Raw genomic sequence first — 16,396 nt, forward strand, 5'->3', positions numbered from 1 at the left:
GAGTCTTACGTCGGTTCCTGGGAAGATGGTTGAAGCACTAATAAAGGATAGCATAGTGCAACACCTGGAAAATCACGAACTGATCAGAGCTAGTCAACACGGCTTCAGGAAGGGGAAATCATGTTTGACGAATTTACTTCAATTTTTTGAGGAGGTGAACAAACAAATCGATAGCGGTGAACCGGTGGATATAAGATACTTGGACTTCCAGAAAGCGTTCGACAAGGTTCCACATGCAAGGCTTCTGAAGAAACTACAAAGCCATGGAATAGAAGGGGAAATACTAAGATGGATAGGCGAATGGCTGGAAAACAGATTGCAGAGGGTGGGCATAAATGGGAAGTTCTTGGACTGGGAGAAGGTGACAAGCGGTGTGCCCCAGGGTTCGGTTCTTGGGCCCATCATGTTCAATATCTTCATAAACGACCTAGAAGGCATAAGTGAAGAGAGATAGTGAGGGGCAGATAGATGAATGCATTTGATATGAAATGAAATGAAAAGTGTGGAATAACTTGTAAGTTTCATGGCTCCACATCTTTCTCTTCTTGGCTGGGCTGAGAACTTTCAGCAGACCCTCATAGTCCATACTGTGTAAACTAGTGTTCTTCAACCACCGGTCCATGGACCGGTGCCGGTCTGCAGAAATTTCCTGCCAGTCCACAGGGCCAGCACGTGCATTGGGCCCCAGAAAGTGCTCTTCAGCCGCCGGTCCACGGTGTGATCGATGCAGTGTTGTCTTCGGGCCGGCTCCCTCTTCCTCAGTGCTGCAGTGCACAAAGCCGTGGGCAGAGGCTCCTATGCATGTCCTGTGCCTGAATCGGAAGCCTTTCCAGGAAGAAATGCATTTGTTCAGAAAGAAATGCATTTGTTTCTTTTCCTCTGGGGTTGTACTGCTCACAGTCTTGCATCTTATGGTTTGTGTGTATATATTAGTACTTTTCGTTTTTGGTCCCATATTTGTATGGGATTATCTGTGCTCTGTTAGGAATGAATGTTGAGAAGCATACAGTGTGCTTTGTGTAGTTTAATTTTGTGATTAACCATTATGTGTTGCTAATACGATTATATTGTGTGTGTGTGTATATGAAAAATGAATGGAAAAAATGGTGTTACAATTAGTACTATTATGGGGGCGGGGTCTGGGGCGGAGATTGGGTGGAGATGGGGGGCGGGGTCTGGCCCACGACTTAGCCAAGTGTTCTTCAACTGCTGGCTGTCTGTGGACCGGTGCCGGTCCACAAAATAATTATTTTATTTCTGCCGGTCCATAAGTGTCAAAAGGTTGAAAAACAATGGTGTAAACCACACAAAAAGCAGAAACAGCCTCTGAGATATATTCAGATTCTAAAATTTAAAATTAATGTATGCAGGAGTCTAATATTTCAGCTCTGATGACAGCAAATGAGATCAAACTATTAATAAACAAGAAACCTAGAAAATTTGCCACAGACGGTTAATATTTACATTCATGAAGCTTCATGAGTTGCTCAAGAGCAGACTCAATAGCACAACATTATAGGGTACAATATGTTACATTCGAATGCATTAGCAGGAGTAAAATATTTGTGCTATGTTTTAACAGAAGTTGTAAAGGATTTCAATCTCCTGGGCTCTTTCGTAAACAAAGAAGCAACTAGCAGGAAATAAATACTCCACAGAATAGCATTGGGTCGCTCTTCAATGAATGCTCATGACAAAGAATTCAAAGGCAAGGCAGAAACACTCCAAACAAGGATCAAGCTTGTCCACACACTCATTATCTCAGTGGTCAATTATGGATGTGAAAACTGGACAATACGGAAACAAGGCGGAAAGAAGATTGATTCATTTGAGCTTTGGTGCTGAAGAAGGGTTTTATGTGTGCTGTGGACCGTAAGAAGAACTAACAAATTGATTTTTGGAAGAGATCAAACTGGCTATGTCCCTCAAAGCAAAAATGATGAAATGATGACTGTCATATTTTGGTCACATCGTCAGAAGAGAAAGATCATTGGAGAAGGACATTATGTTTGGGAAGATCAAAGGAACCAGGCAAGGTGGGCGATCTGGAATCAGATGGCTGGACATGCTGAAAAAAGCCCCATGGGGTTGACCCTGGAGAACCTTACCAGACTAGCATAAAACTGATCTCTTACATCTGTAGTTCATCAAGTCGATAGGACTTGAGCCCGAGTCGATGGCACATAACTACCTTTAACAGAAAGCAGATAAAATGGGAAAAAAAAACACCCCACACAAACAAAATAACCCAATACAGTTTTAATGGACCTTCCCAGTCTTCCTAATACTACCAAAAGATTCTGTTTGGCAGGTGCATTACAGTTTGTGTCATAGGTAGTGGAACAGAATGGACCGCTAGGGTCATGGCCTTACCACCATTTTGCCCCACACGGCATCGGCAACTAGGGAGATGGAGGGGAGGGGAGAGGAGAAAGCTGGGTTAGTTTCATCCTCCCATGCAAAGATGCTCTACTGCCCTGTTTTGGCTCGGTTTTGAGGAATAGTTAATCCAGTGCTCGCCAGTCTTTCTGAGGCCACAACCCCAAATTGCATGTGATCCCTGGTGGTGCAGGATAATGACATCCTATAATGTGCCTAACCAGACTATGACCCCCCAAATGCAGGTTTCAAGATCCCATATGGGATCTGACCTATGTTTTGTGAAGCTCTGCGTTAAAAAACATCCATGGTATAATTTCTGTACTCAAACTGGTAGGCACCTAACAAGTTAGGCGCCTCCCCTCTAATTAAGTGCAATTAATGTCACTTATAAGTTGTTAATGATCATCTCTCCTTCTTCTCCTCCACCCCAATTCTTCCTATTTCCTTTCTCCCCCCCCCATGTGCAGCATCTTTCCTCCCCTCTCACCCATCCCCTTCTGCAGTGTCTTTCTATCCCTCCCTCCCATCCCTTGTGCAGCTGAAAAGTATAGTTACTTACCTGTAACGTAGGTTCTCTGTGGACAGCAGGATAGTCAGCCACATATGGGTGTTGTCCCAACAGCTCCCAATTTGCAGATAAGCTCTCCAATAGCTCAGAGAGATTTTTTTTTCTCTTACTGCTGTCGACTTACCTTGATGCATGCAGGGACTCAGGGCAGAGCCCAGGCATCCTGAAGGCTCCTTACCCCTGCCAATTTTACATACCCCATTGCTGCCTTACGATCAGGCTGGCTGTGCAGGCTGATTCCCAGGCTTCACTCCTTTCCATGGAGTTTCTCAGTGTCCTCTTCATCAGCTGGAGTGCTCACAAAACCAGGTGGGCACATTTCCAGAAGGGCTGGTTCGGCTTATGTGCGTGCGGATACAAGCAGGCACAATGTAAGCAGGGGTCAGCTTGCGTGCTCACGAAGACGTGTGCGCACAATGCAAGCAACACGGAACCTCGTGCGCCGGATCCAATCCATGGACGCACAATTCATGAGGGTCCAATGCATTCATCCTTCTCCTGCATCCCAGTTATTTCTTTGATGATTCAGGCATCTTCAAGGTGATGAGCAGAAAAGTTGTAATGGAGAGCTGTAGAAAATCTGACCGATGGGAATGGGTGGAAACTAAAGACTGGAAATTAGGGGGAAATGGGTAGTGCTCGGGCATGCCCAGTGGGGCCCGGGCACTGCATGTGCTCAGAAAGAGAGAGAGAAAAAAAATCTCTCTGAGCTATTGGAGAGCTTATCCGCAAATTGGGAGCTGTTGGGACAACACCCATATGTGGCTGACTCATCCTGCTTGTCCTAGGAGAAACATAGGACCCAACATGGTCCGTGTTTCGACAAGATTGTCTTCTTCAGGGGTCCTATAAATGATAGGTACATTGGAATACTATGTAAACGATTTAAAACAATCTCTGTCTATCTAATGTACCTGGGGCAATGGGGAAGAATAGTCGCAGAAGAAGCGCCAAAAGAATGTTTTGTGTGGATTTGGTGTGAGCTCTGCACGGAAGGTCCTGACCTTTGCCTGTGATGCAGGAACACCTTAACCCCTGACGCAGCATAGTGAAATGGAGATTTCTCTGTCGGGTTCATCTGGCTGCGGTGTCTGGGTGAAAGAGCGCTGATTGAGGTCGCTTGTGAGACAGCCTGGACGTCGTCGGCAGCTAAGTTTTCGGGGGGGGGGGGGGGGGGGAGGGGGTTCCTGCTTGTTTAGCAATGTCACAATCGTTAGTGACCTTTTTTTTTTTTTTTTGCTGAGGTGTAGATTTTCCCACGCAATTGGTTTATGAGAGTGTTTTCGGCGTGCTTTTTTCATACGGTGATTTTTTTTCTGAGGGCTGCTACAGTGCCTGTCTTTCTACCATTGCTTATTAAACCACACGTGTGCAAGTGCTTTCATTATTTTTGCTTGCTTTATGAGAAGTATAGGTTTTGTTTTTTTTTTGCCATACGAAGCTTAACTGAGGCCTTTTCTCTACTTCTTTTCCTTTCTTCTTGTTTTTGAGTGAGTGGAGCGCGTGTGTACGTGTGTGGTGGTGAGGCCTTGCAGTGTCTCAAGGATCCCTGTTTGTTCCATATAGGACATATATTTGAGTTACTGCGATTGTATATAGTTCCTCTTCCTGAGTCTTGCCCACAACCTCAAGGTGCTGCGGCTGTAGCTTTAACCACTGCGCCACACTCTCCCCTATGCACCCAAGCATCCTCCTGGCTTTTTCTACCTGCTTTGCCAACTTGCGCTCTTCAGGCACAATCACCCCCCAAGTCTTGCTCTTCTTTCGTACACAGAAGTATTTCGCCGGTGGCAAGTCAAATGCGAGCTAGACAAAAGTGCGTGGACAAATGCGTGAAGACAAGTAAGTGCAAGACAATTGCGCGCAAGGACAACTCCACGCAGGACAATTCAGCTCAACGACAAATGACCGCAAGGACAATTGCGTGCAAGGACAATTGAGCGCAAGACAACTGAGCGCAATGACAATTGAGCGCACGCACCACAAAATGGCGGAGCGCGATCACGTGCACATTCACCACGTTCACGTAAACCTGTGTGAATGCATTTTCAATACTATGGTTACTTTTCCTCCTCATATAGGTGCTCAGAACAGCCCGCCTTCCTTTCGCTGCCTCACTGTGTCCGTTATAGGCAAAGGTCTGGTTTTGCTAGAACTTGCTCTATAACAGGTATTTGTCTTGCGTGGATTTCACTCACCTTTGGTGAGAGCGACACTACTTCCAAATTTCTTCATTTGCAGGTATGCATTTTACTATGAACCATTCGCGCTGAATTGTCTTGCGCTCAGATGTCTTGCGCTCACTTATCTTGCGCTCACTTGTCTTGGCGCTCACTTGTCTGCGCCCATTTGTCCGCGCGCTTATGTCATGCGCACATCTGACTATGAACCACTTCGCCCCCCTATACTATACTGTTTTCTTGCAGCTCAAGTGCACGACCCTGCATTTTTTTTTTGAGCATTAAATCCCAGTTGCCAATTTCTGCGCAATTCTTCAAGCTTTGCTAGATCCCGCCTCATGTTATCTACACCCTCCGTGATATCTGCCCTATTACAGAGTTTGGTATTATATGCAAAAAGACAAACTTTACCAGTCGAGCAAACTTTACTAGACAGTCCTTCTGCAATATCACTCACAAAGATGTTAAAAAAGAGCCTGCCCAAGGAGAGATCCCTGCAGCATTCCACTAACATTATTCTTTTCCATGGGGCAAACTCCATTTACCACTACCCTTTGCCTCCTTCCATTTAACCAATTTTTAATCCAGTCTGTCACTTTAGATCCCATACCGAACACAACTCAGTTTTTCAGCTGCCTATTGCAGAACTGTGGGCTCTTTTTACAAAGTCGCATTAGCGGTTTAGCGCGCGTAATAGTGCGTGTTAATTTGCCGGGTGCGCTAGCCGGGACAGACTTAAAGATCTCAATATGTATACTTTAGAAGAAAGGCAGGAGAGGGGAAATATGTAGACAAGTTTAAATACCCACATGGCATAAATGCGCATGAGTCGCGTCTCTTTCATTTGAAAGGAAGCTCTGCAATGAGAGGGCATAGGGATGATAAAATACTGAGTGGAGTGAAGTGGAGTAGTATTCCAAAAATACTAGGACTAGGGGGCATGTGATGAAGATGTAAAACAAACCGTAGAAAATATTTCTTCACACAACATGTAATTAAACTCTGGAATTTGCTGCCGGAGAATGTGGTGAAATCAGTTAGATTAGCAGGGTTTAAAAAAAGGCTTGGATAAAAGAGAAGTCCATAAGCCATTATTGAGATGGCTTGGAGAAATCCACTGCATATTCCTAGGATAAGCAGCATAAAATCTGTTTTACTACTTGGGATCTAGCTAGGTACTTGGGCTGGAGGATACTGGGCTTGAAGGACCTTTGGTCTGTCCCAGTATGGCAATTCTTATGTTCTTATAGAATAGCGTGACTGCTGAATTTGGCACTCTACTTTGGTCACGAGGACTTATGCCAGTATATGTCGCTCCTCTCCTTAAATCATTTCACTGGCTCCCTATCCGCCTTCGCATACAGTTCAAGCTTCTATTCCTGACCTACAAGTGTGTTCATTCTGCTGCCCCTCAATATCTCTGCTCTCTCCTTATACACCTCCCAGAAAACTCTGTTCCTCAGATCAGCTGCTCTTAGCTGTACCCTTCTTCTCCACTGCCAATTCCAGACTTCGTTCCTTTTATCTAGCTGCCCCCTATGCCTGGAATAAATTACCCGAGTTTGTCTACCAAGCCCCTTCCCTTCCCTTGTTTAAAAGAAGACTGAAAACCCACCTTTTTGATATAGACTTCAATCCATAATCCTACTCCTCACTGCCCACCAACCCAGCTAGTAGATTAACCATTCCCCTTAACTGTATCCATGTCATCCTGTTTGTCTTGTCTGTTTAGAATGTAAGCTCTTTTGAACAGGGACTGTCTTCTTTGTGACTCTGCAAAGCACTGCGTGATATAGAAATAATTCATAGTAGTAGTAGTAGTAATATGAAGAGTTTCAGTCTTTGGGAAGCAGAGCTGAGATTGTGATGTCATAATGCCTCATTCCACCAATAAGAATCAACCTCATCAGTGATGTCACAATGGCTTGTACTTCCCTCTGCCTGCCAACCCAGCCAGCAGATTATCCATTCCCCTTAACTGCATGTGTTTGTCTGTCTTGTCTGTTTAGAGGGTAAGCTCTTTTGAGCATGGACGGTCTTCTTTGTGACTCTGTACAGTGCTGTGTACATCTGGTAGCGCTACAGAAATAATTAATAGTAGTTGTATATGCATATGCCAGCATTGCAGTTTTTGCAGCTTTGCAGAAGAGCAATACCTAAAAATAAAGGGGTCGGGGTTGGGAGGATGGAACCTACAGGAAGCAGCATTTACAGCCCAAAAACAGAGGGAAGAGGGATTTAAGGGAACAGCAGATACAATCCTGACTTTGCATCCAGGGCAGGATTAATTCGTCGAGGGCCCCTAGACACACAAGTACAATGGGCCCCTTGCCCCGCCCCATCCCACCACGCGCCCAGGCTGAAACAGGAAGCTGCGTCAGAAGGAAGCTTTGGGCAAGCAGCACCGCTTGCACAATTACAGTTCACGTTGCCTTTCTTACCCGTGTTGCTTGCTTGTCTTACTTTCCGTCGATTGGGGGGGGGGGGGGGCCACATTGCCGATCAGGGTGGGGCCCGCATTGCCGATCGGGGGGGGGGGGCATGTTGCTGATCGATGCTGGAGGGGCCCATCGCCGTTTAGAACAAACAATGTTGATGCCCTCCTTTATTGGGCCCCCTTGACCATTTCGGGCCCTAGGCATGTGCCTACTTGGCCTATTGGCTTCATTTACTATATACTATGAATTATGCTTTTTTACTAACCCTGTTCTTAGCAAGAAGTAAAAATGTGTACTGCTGGAATCAGGTGTGTGACATTATTATTAGAGCAACAGGGTGACTTTCTTACAAAACCAAGGGCACTGTTGAGAATCCAGCAGGTGAACAGGAGTGCCCCATAGACAAACACATTTCCTAGGGGCTGGCTGAGCAATTTGCCTTAACCACACCAGTAATTTAGCGCGGTAGGCCCCACATTAAACAGAAAGGCTGCATCTCCAAGTTGGGTCACTGAATGTAAATATAGAGAGGCAAGGTCTGAAACAGCTGCTCTTCAAGAGTGGTTTAAAGTGGTCAGAGCCTCTTTCCTGTTTCAGCATTCTGACCATCTGTCTGTGGAGCTGCTTTGGGTAGCTTCCTTAGGTTCTGTAATCTGCCTCTGAGAAGTGACGCATCAGAGGAAAAGCCCTGCCGGGGCTGGCTGCAACCAGCTTGTGTCTCCTGCTGACCGATGCGCTTCAGGTAAGGAAGCGATGGAGGAAGGGAGGGAGTAGCTCTGGACCGCTGCCTGCTTCTGCCACTTTGGGGTTTGAGGGAGGGAAGGAGTAGGACTTTGCAGCTCAGGACTGCTGCTGCACTGGTGTTTTGGGCGGGAAGAAGGGGGGTTCGTACCTGCTTGGGGCTTGAGGGAGGGAGGATTTGCGGCTCAGGATGCTGCTGCTGGTGCTTCGGGGGAATTTTAATTTTTTTTTTTTTTTTTTACACCGGCAATTGTTTTGCCGGTTGTGTCACAGGCCTGGTTAACAGACCCAGTTAACCAAGACTCTACTGTCCTTCCATATAATTTCATTCAGTGTCCTCTGGTTTATACTTTTTTGAAATGGTGAAAAATCGATTCACTCTTACCCATTCTACACCAGGATTTTGTAGATCTCAATCATATGATTAGTGGAATTAGAAAAGTTACATCAACCAAAACTGTGCGCAATACTCAAGGTAATAATAATTTTATTTTCTTGTATACCACCCCACCAACAGTTCTAGGCGGTTCACAACAGTAAACTGAAACTAGTCAGCAAGAAATACAATTTCAAAATACACTTCTGCATACAACCATTAGTACAACATTGATTAAAAATATGATAAACAGAAATAAAATAGTACAAAATTGATTAAAATATGTTAAACAAAAGTGAAATAGAAGAATAAAAACACCATCATGAATATTAAAGGGAGAGGGATTATTCGATATAGTCTAGAATTTGATGTTATATTAAGTGTGATTTAAGTATAAATGATTGTATTATATGTTACACTTACTGGGAGCTTTAAAAATGAATAAAGATTAATTAATATAACAAGTTATGGGGGGGGAATGATTGTTTTATGTATTAATTGTGTATTTAAAGTGCCTTTCTTGTAGTGTTTACGGTATATCTAAATTAATTGTGCGGCACTGTCAAAGTTTGAAAATCAATAAAGATTAATAATAAAAAAAAGAATATTAAATGAATCAACATTCTTGCTCATCAAATAAATAAGTTTTTAATGATTTCCTAAATGTAAAATAAGATTAGGCTTGAGTAATCAATGGGCCCATCCAGGAGTTCATCTTCCCTGCTTGATACTCCAATGTGCTGTCCAAAAAGGTCTTATAACGGCAGGCCCTTAGGGTAGGGAAGATGAACATACCGGAATTTCTAGTACATTTTGTTGAATAAGACAATTTCAAATAGGATACCAAATAAGAAGGTAATAATCCAAAAAGTGCCTTATAACAAAATACACCCAAAGTTATAAAAACACTGGCCCCAAATGGCAGCCAGTGCAGGCTCAGGCGCCATGTTGGTCAGGGGTGCTGGCACCCCTCCTCCTCTCTGCCCTGCCTCTTTCCACTCCTCCCCATGGCCCCATCCCTTCCCCATACCTCTAATTGTCCACTGCCTGCCAAGAGCAACAACTTCAATGTGCTCCTCGCGACCGCGTCGTCTCTCCTGCTGACGTCACTTCTGGGTGCCACGCATGGGAAGTGATGTCAAAGGAAGAGTCGACGGAGTCGTGAGGAGCACGCTGAAGTTCTTGTTGCTCGCAGCGGCGAATTAGAGATAGGGGGGAAAGGAAAGGAAGGAGGATCGTGGAAGGAGCAGGGGGGCAGAGAAGAGGATGGGGGAGGGGCATCACTGCCCTGGGCTCCAATCACCCTCGCTAAGCCATTGGATGGAGTGACTCCTTTATGAGAAGAGAAGAGACAGCTAAGCTAAAATCCTGAGTGGCATGGCACAGGTAGAGGTGAATCACTTGTCTACTATTTCCCAAAATACAAAGACAAGGGGGCATGCGATGAAGTTACTAATCAGAGAAAACATTTCTTCACTCAGAGGCTAATTCTGTAAGTGGCAGCTGCTGCGGCAGGTGCCTACAAATCGGGTGAATGCCGTGTGTCAATCACTGACAGGCGCTGCGTCCAGAATTGCAGCTTGATGTGACCCTAGGTGCCGGAAATGTAGGCCAAGTTTTCACAGGCCTACATTTCTGTTGCGGCCAGTGACGCAGAAATCTGGCACTGCCCCTAACCACGGCTGCTCCCAGGTCTCAGCATCACTATGCGCCACTAGCCAGCAGGGACTTAAGCACCGGTCCCTGAAGACTGCGTAGCGGTGCCTTTTTTTTTTTTTTTAATTACTTTTAATTGCTTTCAAATGACACGGTCAATTACTGCGTCATTTAGCACCAAGTAAAACAATTAAGTTAGGCATCCTACCACCACCTAACTTTCGGCGTCCCGATGAGAATCCGGGCCTCAGTGTAATGTAATGTAATGTAATTTATTTCTTATATACCGCTACATCCGTTAGGTTCTAAGCGGTTTGAAGAAAATATGTAAAAGTGTGTAAATAACCTCTGGAATTCATTACCAGAGAATGTAATAAAAGTCATTAAAGAAGGTTTTAAAAATGATTTGGACAGGTTCCTGGAAAAATATTCCATAAACTGTTATTAAAGTGCACCTGAGGAAAATCCATTGCTTATTCCTAGGATAAAGAGCATGAGATCTGTTTATTCTTTTGGAATCCTGTACTTGTGACCTGGATTAGCTACTTCTGGAAACAGGATACTCGACTCGGTGGACATTTGAACTTTTCCAATAGGGCAATGCTTATGTTCTTATTATGTACTAGTTTTTTTAGCCCGTTACATTAACGGGTGCTAGAACAGATGTGTAGACTTAGGCATTTCTTTCTTTCTGCCCCCTGTCTGTCTTCCCTTCTCCATTCCTTTTACCTCCCCCCCCTGTCCAGTAGTACCCCTTTTCCCTTACCTGCTCACTGTCCAGAATCTGCTAGGCCAGGCAGCGTTGTGGCTTTTGCTAGGCCGGCCCGCCTCGCATTATCGAAGTAGGCCGGCCTAGCAAATGCCCCGCGGCTGCTGCCGCTGCTGGTGAGAAGGAGAGGTGTCGTCAGAAGTCAGCCGGTGTCGGAGATCGGGGCAGGAACGTTGCTGGTTAAACCGCCGCACGCGTCGCAAACCGCTGCGGCGACACGGAGCCATGGATCAGGGATCACGGCCGCACGGAGTTTCAACTGCGCATGCGCGCTAAGGGTTTTATTATAGCGGATTGTAGAATCAACAAGTTTCTGCCAGGTACCCCCTCAACAGGAGGACAGATAAAAGAACTTCAGATCATTTCCCTTTCATTTCATTGTGCCCAATAAAGAATCAAATTATTTTAGTTTGGGACTGTTTAAGAGTTCTCTGGTTTTTCTTTAGGATACCTAGATAATGCTTAAGTAAGTATTTCAAAATCCAGATGACTCCTATGAGATCTAGTGCTTCATAACTGTACTCACATCTTGAAGTGAACTGAAATTGTTTTCTTTATGTAGTCCTTTATTGGAACTGAACCATTTTGATGCTTGTATTAAATCCATCAGTCAAAAAGACTGGATTTGATTACAACCTACTGGCAGGCTCTGGCAGCCATTTTTCCTCACTGAAGAGGTGGACCTTTACTGCATATTTTTGAGTCCTACTATTCTTGTGACTTTGTAAAAGCCACAGAATATGTTTTGTCTGCTTGCTCCATATCCCTGATGCATATATTGGAGGTTTCACTAAAGCAATCAGATACCTAGGCCGGGAAGCAGACACCTCTCTTCCGAGCTGACTGAACTTCACAAATGTCAAGTAAACCCAGCTGAATGAAAAACAGCAAAATAAATCTATCTGCATTTCCCCTTGCTTTCTTACTTATCATTTGTTAGGGGGGCAAAGAGGGGAGAGGAGGTATTATTGGGTAGGAGCTTTATAATATGCTGGCTTGATCATTCTAAAGTGTACACTTCCTATCCCTTGGTTAAAGACTGAAAGACAAAAAAACAAAACAAAACTGTATGGCACAATTTTCACAAACGCTACTGGTCAGTTATCTCAGCTAATGAAAAACCAATGCCCACAAGATCTTCCCTGGGCATATATTATTTAGCGTCAGTAAAGCTACACATGGGGCTCCTTTTACTAAGCTGCGCAAGTGGTTTTAGCGCGCGCTACACGCTAACGCCTCCACAGAGCTGGCATTAGTATTTTCTGCGTAGCGCACCTTAGTAAAAGGAGCCCATAGTTTCCCAAATGTTGAGTTGGTTTCTGCGCACTTTCTTCTCGGTATCTACAATCAGTAAGTAGACAAGAAACAGCTACCTTACTAGGATGCAAAAACATAGCCGAGATGCAAATTTGCTGTCGGGATACTTTCTTTTCACCTGCTCCTTCTCCGCCCTTTGGTACCAGACCTGGTGGGTTTAATCCCGCACTACAGTACTGTACATTTTTTCTAGCCTTCCAATTGGATTCATCAACTGGTGGGCATACCTCTGCAAGCCTTCCTACTCCCACACCCACCCCGGTCCTCACAGAGACGGCCTTCTCTTGTCACTGCCACCTCTTTGCCCATAGCAAATCTCTTCGGATGGTGGCATAAGGAATAAACAGCAGTTGAACAACAGAATTCAGCTGATTCCACAGGTTGATGGTATTGGTTCCCTCAGCAAACTGGAACACAAACATGCCTTCTATACAGCTTTCCTTGTTTTTTCTCAATTCCACCATCCAATCAATTCTTTTCCTCTCAAATGAACGCTAAGTGACATGTTTGAATTTCTTCTCTCCGGTGCATTTTGCTGAATGTAATATTATGCAGAAGTCTACATTTTTTTTAATGGAATTTGCATGGCTGTCCATTTTCTGCACTTTTTTGTAAGGTGTGTGGTTGATTACAATTGACTGGAGTTGCTGCTTGCAAATCACCTTGTTTTACAAGGGGCCGCTGAAAAGTTCTCAGCCCAACCAACATTACGAGAAACAATAAGGAAAAATACGGAAAGAAAAAACTGGAAAATCGCCGGACTAAGTGTACAGCTCTCGATGGAGACTGCCCTAACTTTGTTGGTTTGTCTAGGAACTTCTCCGCAGCTCCTTGTACGGATTATGTGCTAGAATCTCACAGCGATTCCAAATTATTAAATTGACCAGAACAATACAATAGTTAAGTGCTTTGCTGGAGTCTTTCTGATGGCTGGGCACTACTTCTGGATGTGCAAAAATAATAATAAAAACAAAACACTTTTCTTCCCCGGATTTTCAGTTCTATGTTTTGGACACGCACGGTCTGCTCTTATCACCTATCGGGGGGGGTGCTGAAAAGCTCTCAGCCCAACCAAGAAAAGAGTGATGTGGATATGGTTCAATCAACGATCTGCAACAATGTCAAAACCTAGAATTTTGTTTCTGCAGATTGGCACTTAATGAAATAAGATAATACTCTTTTCAGCTACAGTGGCAAGATAAGGCTCAGAATTTAGGAAGCCGGTTGGCTGGGCTGAGAACTTTTCAGCACCCCCTCTTATTTGGCAGGGAAGAAATCTCGGCAAGCATTTATTCTTCCAGGCAGCACTAAACTGCATAATATGATTTTCTGCCTTTGAGCAGGTGCAACGGATTTAAGCTACACTCCTCTCTGCCTAGACTATCTCTGTTTATTGACGGGTTACAGCATTTTAGCAGTTTTCAAGCTGACTTTTTCAGGGACGAGTGGAGGTTTCTATTTCCATAGTTACAACATATCGGTTTTCCAGTGGCATTGTTGGGAAAGCACATCTGCATGTTGTGCTCCTTGGCGTTGAGGGAACACAATATATTTAGGGAATTTGTATTGATAAATTCCCTTAAGCCAGTGTTTAGAGCAGGGGTAGGCAACTCCGGTCCTCGAGAGCCATATTCCAGTCAGGTTTTCAGGATTTCCCCAATGAATATGCATTGAAAGCAGTGCATGCAAATAGATCTCATGCATATTCATTGGGGAAATCCTGAAAACCCGACTGGAATACGGCTCTCGGGGAATGGAGTTCCCTACCCCTGGTTTAGAGAAACAAGGTTCAAATGCTAGGAGGTGGTGAGAATTAAAGTGCAATAGACATACACTTTAGGAAAAAAAAAAAAAAAAGGATTATAAAAGATATAATTTCAAACAAAGAAAAAGCAAATAAGCTGTTCCAAAACCTGTATCCTTAGCCTTTCATTCACACTGAAAATGGCTACAGAAAGGTTACACTGAAATTTCGTTTTCCGGGTGTGCTCTAGCACAGTGGTTCCCAACCCTGTCCTGGAGGACCACCAGGCCAGTCGGGTTTTCAGGATAGCCCTAATGAATATGCATGGAGCAGATTTGCATGCCTGGCGCCCCATTATATGCAGATCTCTCTCATGCATATTCATTAGGGCTATCCTGAAAACCCAACTGGCCTGGTGGTCCTCCAGGACAGGGTTGGGAACCACTGTGCTAGAGCACACCCGGAACCACTGCTCTAGCATTTTATCTTCTCTAGAACAGACTTGGCTAAAAACGTTTATTAACATCCAAACCTTTCAATGGGGTGGGGGGGGGGGGGGTTATTATATACTCTTATGAGTCCATATCAGACTACTTAGCTAGATCTCCTAGGCGTTTTGCAATGCTGGTTCAAATGCCCCATTTAGTTTTGCGGTCACCCTGGTTGCAATCGCCCGCTGCGAATGTCACCCTATAATTACCTGACTGGATTCCTTTAGAAGAAAAGGAGGCGTATTTAGCTTCCCCCGCCTGAGCCAGGGCCAGAATAAAGGGTTCCTTCCTACCTTTGGACAAACCGCATCGTGCAGTGGGGGTGCGACTAAACTCGGCTGACAGCAGATTTACCAGTGGGTAGACTTCGTAATCTGCCGACCACTGGATTAACCTCCCCCTCCCTCTTTACCGCCACTCACCACCTTTGCAATTTCCTGGAGCAGGCAGGACATATAGATACACCTGACTGTAGTCAAGCCTGCAAGATTGGGCAGGCATTACCACCCAGCAGGGTCATAAAATCCTCATCCCTGCTGCTGTTTTTGTGAGCAGCCTGCACATTGGGAGAAAGGAGAGTCTGGGACTACCGCTCAGCCCCTATTGATTCCCCTCTGCCTTGGTTCCATTTCTAGTTAAGAACTCTTGCACAAATTTTTAAGTGCAACTAGAATGACCCCAGTGTTGCAAAGTCGAGCATCAATTTTTGTGCTGTGTTAACTTATTTTTTTTTTGGCCTGTCAGCAGATTTGGGTGAGCAAATGGGGTGGGGGGGAAGAATAAATGGACAAAAGTGATTTGTTTAAAGCAGCCTCGGCACTCGGTGCTGAAACCGAGCCCCTTTTAAGCTTACACAGTCCCGTGGATTTGTTTTCCCACTCTGTGAAGCTTGCACACGAAAGCCGAAATCTGCTGCATGAATGAGTGGCACGAGAACAGAATGAAAGAATAAAAGGCATCCTCTTATGCACAGCCCCCCTCCCTGTCTGTCTGCTCAGGAAATAAAATGCATCATTTCTCCACGATTGTGGTCTTTAGGTTGTTGTTGTTTTTTCTAGTGCCCCCCGTCTTTGATATACTAAAAGAATATCAAACCCTCTGGACAATCTGCACCTCTCTCTCTTAGACTTCAGTGATCAAAGCATTGCAAACAGCCGCAGCTCAACCTTTTGCGAGAAAAGAGAGATGTGCGCCCGAATGAAGAAAAAAAAACGTGGTCACTTACAACTCCTTGGTTAATCTCCTCGGCCTTGGGGGCGGCGGAAGGGGCAGCGAAGGCTTCCTGCAAAGCAACCAGGAGGGCGATCAGAAACATCTCCCGGGGGAAAGACTTCGTGTCTCTTCGGGGCAGCGGCAGTTGCATTCCTCCACCAGCGCGGGAGGCGAGACTCCGTCTCGGCTCTAGCGACCGGCTCCGTTCACCGAGTCACATCCCTCCCGAATTCATCACTTCAGCCAACGAAGAACAAAAGACCCCCAAATCCGGCGGCTCCAATACAGACGAGAGCAAAAGAAATCACATTTTTTTTTTAAAAAATTACCTTGATACTTCTTGGGGGGTGGGGGTAGAATTGCAAAAAAAAAAAAGAAAGAAAAAGAAAGAAAACCGAGATAGATCCAGGCTACATGACTTTAGTTTCCCCGGGCTAAAGGATCACTGGAACGCTCCAGAGCAGGACCACGGACAGCTCCAAGCGCCGCGAAATGGGAGAAAAAGTTGCTCCTCGGTCTCCT

At 44.9% G+C, this 16,396-nt stretch overlaps 1 protein-coding gene across 1 annotated transcript in view; it reads right to left on the minus strand.

The window, feature by feature from the left end:
* MMP17 (matrix metallopeptidase 17) overlaps positions 1-16,112 on the minus strand; it is a 191,786-nt gene extending 175,674 nt beyond the window's left edge. The window contains exon 1 of the mRNA XM_033953675.1: positions 15,888-16,112. Coding sequence (XP_033809566.1) covers positions 15,888-16,025 — 138 coding nt within the window. The 5' untranslated portion in view covers positions 16,026-16,112. The remainder of the gene's footprint in view (positions 1-15,887) is intronic.
* Positions 16,113-16,396: the final 284 nt, after the last annotated feature.

This window comes from Geotrypetes seraphini, chromosome 8, assembly GCF_902459505.1.
Source record: "Geotrypetes seraphini chromosome 8, aGeoSer1.1, whole genome shotgun sequence".
Classification (NCBI taxonomy): domain Eukaryota; kingdom Metazoa; phylum Chordata; class Amphibia; order Gymnophiona; family Dermophiidae; genus Geotrypetes; species Geotrypetes seraphini.